The following is a 13,011-nucleotide window of genomic DNA, read 5'->3' on the forward strand; positions in this document are numbered from 1 at the left end:
ATTTCGCAATTTAATGTTTAATTGATTGAATTTTTCTGGAATTAAATCGTATATGGATCTCAGCGAATATCCTTGTTCTTGTGCTATTGGAATGTGTACTCTTTGTACGGTATGAAAGTAGTCTTGTATTTTTGGAAATCTCACGTCAATTAATTAAACCTTAACATCGAGTCCCGAGTTAACTCGGGCATGTTACATAGCGTTACAGAAAATGTGGTCCTTTCGGCCCCCCAAATGTTTTTTAATTTTTGGAATGTTTTTTGTCTCCAAATTTTTTCAAAAATTTTTATTCGCCCAAAAAAATTTTATCGCGATTTTAATTAGCTTTTCATAAGGCTCGATTAAGGCTTAATTGTTTTTTAATGGGAATTTTTATCAAAATTAATTAATTGTTCTAAAATTGTAGTGCACGGATTTGACTTCGGTAAAGTTATTTAAAGCTACTTTCTGATGTCAGAAACGACCTCCAATAGTTTTTTAATTTTTTAATTAATATATTTTATTATATATAAGTTTAATGAAGTTGGGAGGTCGAAAATCGCAATAAAATTTTTAATTTTTAAAAAATATTTAAAAATATAGGCCTAGTTAGTATTCACTCTACTTTAAACCTTTGTCCTCCCGAGACGTCTATAAGAATGCCCCGGTAAATCCGACTCCAGCTGTTCTCATGGTCATCCAGCTGTGTAACAATGACTCATTGGTATTAAATTTCGCAGAAAGGCGAGACAAAGGAACTAAAACTTGGAAGCTTTTTCTTCAAAATAAACGCATTTCTTTCGTTTTCTTTCTGTTTTAAGCATTTTTTTTATGTTCAATTAAAAATTCTTTTAAAAACACTCCTGCAACAAGTGGTTAATTCACCTCTGTCATATTTCTGTTCCTCAGGCAGAATTTCTTAAGTGGACGCAATTTCAAGTATATTTATTTTTTATGTAGCTTCAGGAATGGCATTGCGCGGCCTCCCCACCCCTTCTTTCACATGTCTGTATGGCCACCATATTGAGGTGATTTAGACAAAGGTCCTGGGTTACATTCTATACCCAAAATAATCAATAAACTTAATATCAATAGCGAGGACAGTCTATTTTTATAATTTCACTTCAATTGAATTTGCATTTTCTTCCAAGAACCAACCATTATCTCACGGTGTTGTGTCGACTATTCATTTAAGATTATCGTGTTAACACCTTCCAGAGTCGAAACACTCCCCAAAAACGTAGAATATAAATAAGATCTCATATATTTTATAACGCTGAGAATAGTTATTAAATCACAAACGCTTTCAGCCTAATTGAATAGTCCATGATCAGGTGACAGTCTATCGAACAAATTTGAAAATTGTGTTAAAACAGAACTTTCGAACATTACAAATTCAAAATTAAAACGTAAAATAAATTAAACAATCACTATACAAAATAACTATAATAAATAGATTGACGCCATATTAATATAAATAATATAAAATAAGGTGATATAAAAGAAAATAAAAATAGAAACAAAAATAAACCTAAAAGATCAAATGCACAAAAGGATTAAATTCATAAAAATATACTGTACACCAAAAAGCATTACATTATAAAAGGCAGATAGAAACTAAGAATTTGTGTGTCTTCACTTTTCTTTTACAAATAACTTCAATGCCAAAGCTAAACCATCAGCATCACTTGCATTGATACAGCCGTCCCTTAATTTACTCTAATAAACTTAAATGTTTTTTCTGTTGCAAAGCGAACGATGGCGACCGTACAGTCTTGAGAGTAGATGCTTCATTCCATTTAACTTCTGATGCCTCCGCTTGTGCCATACTTGAAAAAACCGTGGTACAATGTCCTTTACTAATGTCATATCTGTGTTCTTTAAGTCTAATAGCCAGATTCTGTCTAGTGACTCTAATATAGTCCTTCAAAATTCCTAGCTGTTAATTTTCAAAGGGAATTTTATACACGCCCGCTGTTTTTTCTTTCTTAAGCTTGTCCTTTTCCATTCTGAGAATACTGTACAAATTAGGACCTCTTTTGTAAACAATTTTGGAGCGTTTTTTGTCTGAAACTTGCTTCATGATGTCCCCGAAGTTTTTATTATACGTGAATTTGGTGATCTTAAATTGATCTGTTCCAGTTCTTAACCTTTTGCCTCTTTCACAACTTTTTATTAGCCCTTCAATTGTACTGTTGCGGTAACCCAAATTTGAAGCTACTTCCTTAATTCTGTCAATCTCTTTAATCCTGTCCAATATACTAAAGCAATAAGTTATTCCGTGCTCTCCTAATGAGTGCACGGAATGCTGACATTTTGTATTTATGAGAGTCATTCGAATTAGCTGGTATGTAGAGAGGATTATTCGTAGGTTTTATGTAAATGCCCGTTGTTATGCAATCTCCTTGTAATTGTATGTCAATATCTATAAAATGTATTCTTTCATGACTCTTCTGCTCTAGTTTTAGTTTTAAACCATCGTTGTTGGTGTTGTTAATAACCTGTTTGAAATTGTGTATTCTTTTGCCGTTTCTCCAGATAACGCACACATTGTTCACATATCTTTTGAAGCTATTAACAAGGTACTTTTCTAAGTTACGTAAAACCAGTTCGCATAACAACCCTGACATTCGGCTTTCCATAGGTACGCCTTTCTTCTGTTTGTATACCTGCTTATCATAGCTGAAGAAAGATATAACATACCAACTTGGCTAATTCCTTCAAATCGTTCTCAAACATACCAACTTCCGGTTTTATGCAGAGCATAAATTCGATTAAACTTCGTAACAGGATTTTATCTTTACCGATGGATACAGGCTTTCGAAATTCATAATGGACCCAACTTCTTCATCCATTAGTTAAACTTAACTCTTGTAACTCCTTAACGATATTGGTCGGGTTATGTGCAACAAGATCACTGTTACATAATTGATCTGATATGAATCTATGTAAACGTTTTTCCAAAATGTACGTGGGCCCTCTGCATATTCTCAGCGTTATAAGATGTTAAATGTTTTATTAAATGTTCGAAAAGAAGCTAAATTTGATATTCAATTTATAAGATTTCATATTTATTTTTCTGTATATGTTAGAAGCAACTAAGTTCTTCACCCGCTATATAACCTATAACGCTATATAACCTGCACGAGTTAACTTGGGCAGGTTAAATAGCGTTACAGAAAACACGGTCCTTTCAGCCCCCCAAAATGTTTTTTGATTTTCAGAATGTTTTTTGTCTTCAAATTTTTTCAAAAATTTTTATTCGCCCAAAAAAATTTTATCGCGATTTTAATTTTCCTTCAATGACGCACGATTAACGCTTAATTGTTTTTAATAAAATTTTGATATCAAATTTTATTCATTGTTCTATAGTTGTAGTACACGGATTTTTCTTCGGTAAAGTTATTAAAAGCTACTTTCTGATATCAAAAACGACCTCCAATAGTTTTTTAATTTTTTTAATTAATAGATTTTATACGTTTAATTAAGTCGGGGGGGGGTCGGAAATCGCAATAAAAATTTTAATTTTTTAAAGATATTTAAAAATATACGGCCAGCAAGTATTCGCCCTACTTTAAACCATTGTTCTCCCGAGACGTCTATGAGAATGTCCCAGGAAATCCAACACCAGATATTCTCAATGTCATCCTGCTGTGTAAACAATGACTCATTCATGTCAAATTTCACAGAAAGGCGAGACAATGGAAAATAAATTTTGCAGCTTTTTATTCAAAATTAACGCATTTCTATCGTTTTTATCAGTTTTAAGTATTTTTCATCTTTAATTACATTAATATAAAAAATTGATGGGAACTAAAGGTGTTAATAAAAGCATACATGAATGTTTTGGCTGCAATTTGGAAAAAAAATTGTAGACATAAATTCCACTGTTGTCTGTCTATTACTCAATACTAAAAATAGGGATAGAAAAATGAAAAGCAAAAAAAATCTGAAAACGATATTGAGAAGAAACTCCGATGAACTATATGGGAAATTCTGATGAAAACAGGAAGTTACGTTATATGAACATTTTCCCCCGAAAGGTTTTAAATAGGTGGCCAGAAAGACTCTCTTCCTAACAGGAAAAGTACGAGGTCAAGCCACCACTACTAATTTAAAACGAAAAGCATACATTTTAGATTAAATAAATTAAAAATACGATTCAAATACAACCCGGAGTTTTGACGATGTCACAATACATAATTGCTCGTTAAATTTTCATATTTTAATGTTTTTATATAATAATTTATAAATAACGAATATTAAAAGTGAAAAATTATATGTTTTTCTATTTACTTGATTACTCTTTATTTACGTTAAAATATTTCAGACTTTATCCAATATAACACATCAAATTATTTATGATAAAGTCTGAAATATTATAGTAAACGATTTCTACAAATTAATAATTTTAAGTGATATAAATTTTAATATTATTCTAACTTTTGAAAAATTACACCATAGTACTAATAATTTAAAATTACTTAGAGTTGTTACTTTTATATTTGTAATTCATTAAAAATAATTAAATTTTACATATTCTCATTTTAAATAATTTACACATTACGTAGAAACGTGGGAATATGTAAGTTATATGTAATCATTAATAAATAAGAGATAGTCAAGCAGAAATGTGATATGTATTTTTTATTACTAAATGTCTTTACGTTAAAATGTTTCAGATTTTTATCATAAATAGCACAATAAATAAAAAAACAATTTGTATAAATTAATAATAATAAATAATAGATATGAATTTATACAATTGTCCTAAATTCCGAAAAATTACAAAGTGCTTTTTATAATTTTAAATGACTCAAAGTGCTTATTTTAATACTTGTATCTCGTTAGAGTTAAAACAATTTCATAAAATATATACAATAATTAAAATAATAAATAATCACATGAAAAATTAAATTTTTAAATATTATAAAAACTAATTATACAGGTTTCAATTCTGACAACCGTATGCATGTAAATAATAATTTTTATATACACACATACGTAGGTACACTACGTATGTGTGTTACTGAACGTGTAATCTTCCGAAAAAACTAGTTAATATTTTCATTCTTCATATAAGAATATACAAGTATATACGTCCGTAATCTTGTCACTGATTAAGAACGTTTTTCATATTTTACTTATTATATACTAGCTGGGGTACCCTGCTTCGCTCAGGGAGTTGATATGAGATTGTGTGGTAGTTGTAATAATAGGGTAAACTTTAAAATATAAGAGGTAAAAAATTTTATTGAAAACATATTCTCACTATTTACAATACTTGTTTATAAACAACATTTTCTATTTTGTTATCCGAGGTATATATGTACAAATTTTTCGAATTTCGTACTCGAGACCAAGCTACGTATAGTTGAACGAGAAAAAAGCAGGAGTCATTGAGGTTGATGCCGCATTGTTTTAAAATGTGTCCTTGCGTTTTGTTAATTGTAAAACTATAGACTAATTTTATTGGAAATTGCAATCTTTTAAATTGAAATGGCAGTTCAGTAGAAATCACTGGTATTCTGGAAATAAATACTGTGTGTCCTTTGTCCTTTCCAGTCATAAGTTCGGCTTTGATGATGTTATTCGATAGCTGTTTGACGATCATCCTTGTTCCATTACATAGATTTGTTGAGTTCAGATTTCTGAGTATAATGATCGAAGATCCAATTTTCAGTCGAAGGCAGTGTAATGGCTTTCCTGGTAATTGCAAACAGTTTAGAAATTCTGTAGGGAAGTTGACACTTTCTTCGACGTTTACCATCGTGTCGATCGATTTGTATATTCTCTCCTCACCGGGAATTTTTTTTGAATATTAAAGTTGATATCGTCGACAATATTATTTTTAATTGCCAAAATTGCTCTTTGAAATAGCCACTCCGGATTGGTATAGTTGTGAACAATGTTTGTATAAATTTGATCGATGAGTTCGTATTCAGTAGTGGCTATGTTGCAAAAATCACTGTTGAGTTCAATGAGGCCAGTCGTTTGGTCAGTGGGATATGTGCCTTTGCTTATTTGTAAAAGTTTTTCAGCAAAATGTGCTGTTGTTTCGTCTTTCGAAAGTTCAACTCTCATATTTTTTGTCAGTCGCAGTATTTGTATGTATGGCCAGAGATGTGATTTTTTAAGCATGCATTGATCTCGTCTGCTGGTGTTGAATCGGGAATAACTGGAAATGTTTGTCGAAAATCTCCTGGGAGTATGAGTAGTGCTCCTCTCATCACTTCAGATTGTCTTCACAAGTCCTGTAATGTTCTGTCCAAGGCTTCGAGTGATTTTTATGTGCAATTGTGCATTTGTCCCAGAAGATAATTTTAGCTTGTTCTAGAAGTTTAACCCGTCCAGATCGTCTTGAGATTTTACATACCGGGAATCGTTTCTTCGGCTATATTCAACGGTAGTTGTAGGGCCGAATGGGCAGTTCGTCCTCCTTCCATAAATGTGGCTGCAATGCCGAATGATGCCAGTGCAAGTGCAATGTGTTGTTTAGCACGTATTTCCGCCAGCAATAGATTTATTAGAAACGTTTTTCCGGTCCCTTCTGGTGCGTCCAAGTAAATAATTTTGCCAGTGTTCTTGATCCGGTCCATTATAACGTTGTAAATATTTTTGATTGTCATTGAGGAGTGGTTTGTTGTGAGCAATGTGTTAAAGTAGTTTGTTGATGTCGTAGCTTTTCTCATTTGTAATTTCGAAGTTTAGCACACTGAAAGCATCTTTTCGTTGTGCTGACATTGCAAGTTGTACTATGGTCTGGTTTATTATTGCTAAACATTTATCTTCTAGGCGAATGAGTGTTTCATTGAAAATGTCATCGTTGAATTCGATGGCCAGTTCTGGATGAACTTGTCAGATTTGGTACAGTATGTCATTACTCATACTCCTTTTGGAGGAGTCCCATAGCTGTTTTGGATTCCATGGGATACATGTTGTTAAATTTATTATATCTTGCTTTATATACCCCTACCAATGGGTAGTCCCACCTATACACAAGATGCTTCGAATGATCCACAATGTTCCAGAATATTCCAGAACATTCGAGAGTATTCTGGAATGTTCCACTATGATCTGAATGATTCGGTTGTTCCCGAACGTTCCAGAACTTCGAGAATGTTGTGGAAACATTTTGGAATGTTGTGTAATGCTCTCGAATACTCTCGAATGTTCTGGACTGTTCGAGAAATTTCTAGAAAGCGAAACTTTCAGCCTTTATATCTTCAACAACACGTGAGTCAGATAAAAACGGGAAACTTCATCATTGATGAGGGTTAGAGAACTACCAAATGATGTAACTCCCTTGATCGTACCGGACTCGTTTTTGAGTTTTAGCGCTATGCACATTGTACACTTTCTTTTATAATATATATTGAATTGATGATTAATAATTACAAATATTGCAAACTAAATATGACTTTTTATCCTTAAACAATTGCTAACTAAACAGGTTTTTTAATTGACTTTAGAAAAATTATATTGTGTGTTAATTTTAGCTAAATAATCAATAATAAACACTTGGATAACTGATACTAAACTTGGATAACTGATCAGATTTTTTTTCCATTTTTTCAGATAACTTTGCTTATTGTTTTCCGAAGAGACGTTCAAACGGCAAAATGAAATTGGATTGCGTAAGAAGAATTTTTTGCCATATTTTTAAAAAATTAGGAAAAACGGTTGGACGGCATCCATATTACTTTATAATTTTACCGATAATTCTTTCAATTACACTTTCCATATTTATCAGAATATTAACTCCCAGTAAGACATTTCACGATATAATAACTCCCGATACAGGAAATCTTTTTACAGTGAAGAAATTCATAGATGATACATTCTCATTTAACTCATCTGAATTTTCTGATCAGCTAAGAACTCCTGATTTACCAAATACTCTGCAAATATACCTGTTGGAAAGAGACGAAGGAAACATGTTTGAAAAAAATATACTTTCAGAAGTAAAATTGTTCGACGAAATCATACATAATATAAAATTAGAAACTGACGGAAAGACAATACAATATACAGATCTCTGCACACGTAAACACAAAAAATGCTTTCAAAATCCTATTATCGAAGTGATATCAGAAGTGGGAATTGATTCCATACTACAAAAGAGAAAGAAGCTAAAATACCCTGTAGATATAGATTTGTTGTCTTTCAATTATAAACCCTATTTTGCAAATTTAGGGGGTGTAACAGAAGATTATCACAACTTCGTAGAAAAAGTAAATGCCATTCTGTTATTATATGCAACTGATGATAAAAATAAAGAAAAAATCAAATTATTTGCAAAATGGTTAGATCAAGTTTATGACAAAATTCAAAAATATAATTTCACGTATATCAAAGCTGTTCCAAGTTCTCTTTCAATGATAGAACAAGAGTTTCGAAAAGAATTTGATAGAACGAAACCAAAAATTGGAGGTTTGGTCGCAATTATGATTGTACTTTCGATATTTCTCAATATGAGCAATAGCTGGGTAAAAAGTAAACCTCTTCTAGGATTAGCAAGTGTGATTAACGCTGGCCTGGCTGTATCGTCGTCTTTTGGATTAATGGCTGCATCGGGTGTTGAATTCACTTACTGGAATGCTACGATTCCATTCTTAGTTCTTGGTAAGTATATCAATGTTGCTGCAAACGTACATTAGCGATAACGCTGATATATCAATATTACAAATTTTGCATGTATTTCAGTTACCGAGATAGATGATGCTTTCGTATTAATAGCATGTTGGAGAATCACTGATCCCAAACATTCAGTTGAAAAACGCATGGAAGTAACATATGGAGAAGCAGGAGTTTCCATTACTTTGACATCACTCACTAATTTCATCTCGTATTGCATTGGAATGATGGCACCATTTCCCTTCATTCGAATATTCAGTTATTATACTGCAACTTGCGTCGCTTTGAATTTTGTATATCAGATAACGTTTTTCGGAGGATGCTTGGCTATGAGTGGATATAGAGAAGAGCGGAATCTTTGTTCTAGAAAATTTGTCAGATGTGGTAAGTTGAAATTTTTTTAATAACGAAAGATAACATTTAATTAAATTAATTATTTTATGTTTGATATATAAGATGATGTTTGAAAGATAATTTAAATTATACTAAAAATATCTGTTACCTGAATTTTTTCTTACATAAGTTTAGTTTAGTTTGTTCATATTCTTGCATTGGAAGTACATATAGAATGTTACTGTTTTAATTAGCTTTCGCATTATACATTATACTAGAAATAATTAATTAATTAATACAAAAATTATATTTAATCGTACATTGATTTTGCTTGATATAAATGTTTGTGGTGGAAAAATGTCTATTCTAACAAGTAACATATACGATAAGAAAACCGAATAATTGAATAAAATCAGTAGTTTTTAGTAGACAGTGTTTGCCGATGATGTTGCATTGACTTCTATGATGCAAAACATGTACTGTACAGTACAAACGAATATATTTGCTGTCGATTTTCGTTTCATTTTTTATTTCTTTCTTTACATTGATATTGCTTTCGACATTCAGTTTGAAAAGTTTCATTTCTCAACGTAGGTATCTAGATTAGTTTTGAACCTTTTTTTTGTACTTTACATTACATTAATGGAAATGAACAAATAAACGATTAATCGTACGTTATTGTTAGGAATGTTGGTCAAATAGAAATCATAACATGATCAAATTTTAACAATACAGAGATTAAATAAGTGAATTAATAAGTGAAAGCGTGGTAATGAATACCTATACAATGTTAGTATCCAGTTTGGCACATATTTCATAAGTGTTCTTTTCGTTATACTTGAATCGATTAAAAATATATTCAAACAGCGTATACAAATAAAAACAGAGTAGTCGCAATATGTCTGACAGTTCGTGATAGTAAGAAAGTTTCAGGAATTGCAGAACAATAATCTATCAAAATTATGACACTTTCGGTACTTCTTTTTTAAATGGTTAACAGATTTCACTTTCTGAAGAGAAAACCATTTTTCGATCTGCTAAAAAGCTTTGAAAAATATTATTAAAAAACATAATTATTTACAAACTTTTCACAGTAGTTATACTACTGTAAAAAATGTTTTTGTTATTTTTATCTTAATATGATTACGGTGTACTTCGATGTATTCCTCTGTTTTCGTGTTATAAAATTTTAATTAAAGCTCTATCTACAGGTATGAAACATGCTTCTTTTTCATGCCAACAGAGATGTTTACGTGAATTTACTAAATTTTTTCATAGCACTTTTGCAATAATATGATTCTTTTTCCTAGACAATAACACAAATAAAAATCCATAACACGAACCTTTAAAAAATGGGACTAAAGCGTAAGAAATTTCTCTGAGAGATTAAATTAAGAAACATTGTACTGTATTGAAAATTGGTATTATTTTTTTGCCGTTTATAAATGTTCCTAGAATTACTTAGCTCTGATACACCACGCTTACGAATGTAAACTGTTTTCACTATCGCTGAAAGAACAAAATATAGCCTAGAGTTGAAGTGACAAACCGTTTTCATGGATGCCCAAAGTAACAAGTCTAAAAATTTCCTGTAACACGGAAACATGTGATTCGAATTATCACCTATTTTTTAAAACTTATTTTTAAAACCTCAACACACAATTATTTTTAAAAATAAGTACGCTTACTTTACATCACGCACGCGAACACAAAAATTTTCAATATTTTGTCTTACATCAACATAAGGAAACGTGTAAATAACTATATGTTAATAATTGGTCAATACATTAAGAAAAGTGCTTTACTGCAATGCAGGCTTTGTACTCGTTTATTAAAAAACTAAAATAATAACAAAATAACTTTGGTTTCGTTCCATTACAATTTGTTGCTAAATAAAAAATAATTGTTCGATTTAAATAAGAAACAAATACCAGTTTTTTGCTATATTCTCCAGTTGACACAAGATCGGTCTACGTCATCACCTTCAACTAATTCTACGTAGAAATATCAGCTTGAACCATAATTTTTTACTTTACTACCTTTTGAAAATTTAGTTGAACAGGATAATAAACTTTATAATAATATTTCTGTTTTTACAGTATATTTTAGTTCATATATAAATTTCAAACTTTTATTTTAGAACAAAATGATGAAGATAACCAGAATAATAACGCCGAAGAAGAAGAATTTACTATGGCACGTTTTACATTTACATTAAGAAGGTATCACATTTACTTTAAAATATGTTTAAAACTTATATAACGGTTAAATTACTTTTGAGCATATATAAATTTCAAACTTTTATTTTAGAACAAAATGATGAAGATAACCAGAATAATAACGCCGAAGAAGAAGAATTTACTATGGCACGTTTTAGAGATTCATTAGGAAAAATAATTTGTAATCCGATAGTGAAGATAAGTATAATAATAATATACATCATTAACTTATCATTCGGAATATGGGGCACATTTCACATGGAACATGGTATTAAGTATGAACGTTTATTTGCAAAAGACTCTCTAATTACAGAAGGTTACGGTATTAATCTAAAGTACTTTAGACGTTATTCATATCCGTTTCAGATAATTATTAATGAAACGTTGGATTACTCAGATATAAATGTACAAAAATCGATAGAAAATCTGTTGACAAAATTCGAGAAACATCCAAATATCGCTAGGGAAGAATTCACTGTGTCTTGGTTGAAATTCTACAAAGAATTTCAGAAAAGTCCCGTAGCAAAATTTTCATTACAAGGCTACAATATGTCAAACAAGCAGGACTTTATCGATGGACTTCGCGATGTGTTCTTTAATATCCGAGCTGCTCAACCACTGTCTAATGACATCGTCTTTAATAAGAACAAAACTGACATCTTGTTCAGTAGATTTTTTATTATGGGAAAAAATTTGAATTCTTCATATTCGGAAAGAGATACATTAAGAGATTTATTACAAATTGCTGACGAATCCGACATTCCTGTACTTGTGCATTGTATTATGTCAGGTCTTATCGAGCAAGGAATCATCATTGGAGAAATGGTTCCACAATTGTTTTGGATTACTGCTATATTGATAACAGCAGTATTTCTATTGTTTGTACCGAATTTATTAGTTGCAATTACTGTTGCAATATCTGTCGTATCTGCAATGGTAGAAACATTAGGTTATATGTCGTTTTGGAAAGTGAACTTGGATATTATATCAATGATGAGTCTTATTCTGTGTGTGGGATTCAGCTTGAATTATCCTGCTCATATTTCGTACGCATATGTCATGTCACAATGCGAAACACCAAACGAAAAACTAAAAGATTCTTTGTATCGTATTGGTTTTCCAATACTTCAAGGATCATTGACCACGGGAATAGGAATATTGATTTTATATTCTGATGTATATTTTCTTTGCACATTTGCGAAAATTGTAATACTTGTTGCTATGGAAACGGCTTTTCATGCTTTGCTTTTTATTCCTGTTATTCTTTCTATCATTTATGCTATTTTCAATAAGTGATTAATTTGTTGTCAAGTAGGAAATCTTCATCTCATACTATTTTACAAAAATTATAGGTAAATAGGTTAAAGGTGATATTTGTGTGTAGTAGTGGTAGTAACAGTAATAGTTCCTCCAATGCTAAGTAGCATACTTTGCAGCAATTATATTCCATCAGTTTAGATCTCTGGATAGGGCCTCAGCTTCCTATTATGTAAAATATACTTGAGAGCTTCTCTTGGTCGTTTGTCACCAGGGAAACCAATTTCATGGCTGCATTAGCAATCCGATTATACTTCGTACTAAAAATTTGGTCGGCAAGTCGTACTCTTTATGAAGCGATAATGCTATGAATTTTACACATTTTTCAAGGATTTTTCACTGGTGATATGATCTAAATAATTTTCTTAGAATTCGTCGTAAGCTTCAATGAGGAATACATCTAGCTTTTTATTGGTGTTTCCTGAACCTCATAGGACTCATTAGCATAAATAGCTACCGAAATCACGATGGCGGTAAACAAACGGTTTTTTCGTTTTCAAGGAGATGGAAGTTGGATCCGATCTTG

The 13,011-nt window shown here is 31.1% G+C and overlaps 1 protein-coding gene across 1 annotated transcript; it reads left to right on the forward strand.

Annotated features, from left to right (window-relative positions):
• Nucleotides 1-6,957: 6,957 nt before the first annotated feature.
• On the forward strand, nt 6,958-12,464 carry LOC111635029 (patched domain-containing protein 3-like). The gene is made up of 5 exons (XM_023379878.1): nt 6,958-7,255; nt 7,798-8,604; nt 8,686-9,000; nt 11,090-11,149; nt 11,260-12,464. Exons 1-5 carry the CDS (start codon nt 6,958-6,960, stop codon nt 12,462-12,464), a joined length of 2,685 nt encoding a protein of 894 aa, XP_023235646.1.
• The last annotated feature ends 547 nt before the right edge of the window (nt 12,465-13,011 follow it).

Source organism: Centruroides sculpturatus, unplaced genomic scaffold (assembly GCF_000671375.1).
Source record: "Centruroides sculpturatus isolate CEXI.00-Female unplaced genomic scaffold, Cexi_2.0 scaffold108, whole genome shotgun sequence".
Taxonomy (NCBI): domain Eukaryota; kingdom Metazoa; phylum Arthropoda; class Arachnida; order Scorpiones; family Buthidae; genus Centruroides; species Centruroides sculpturatus.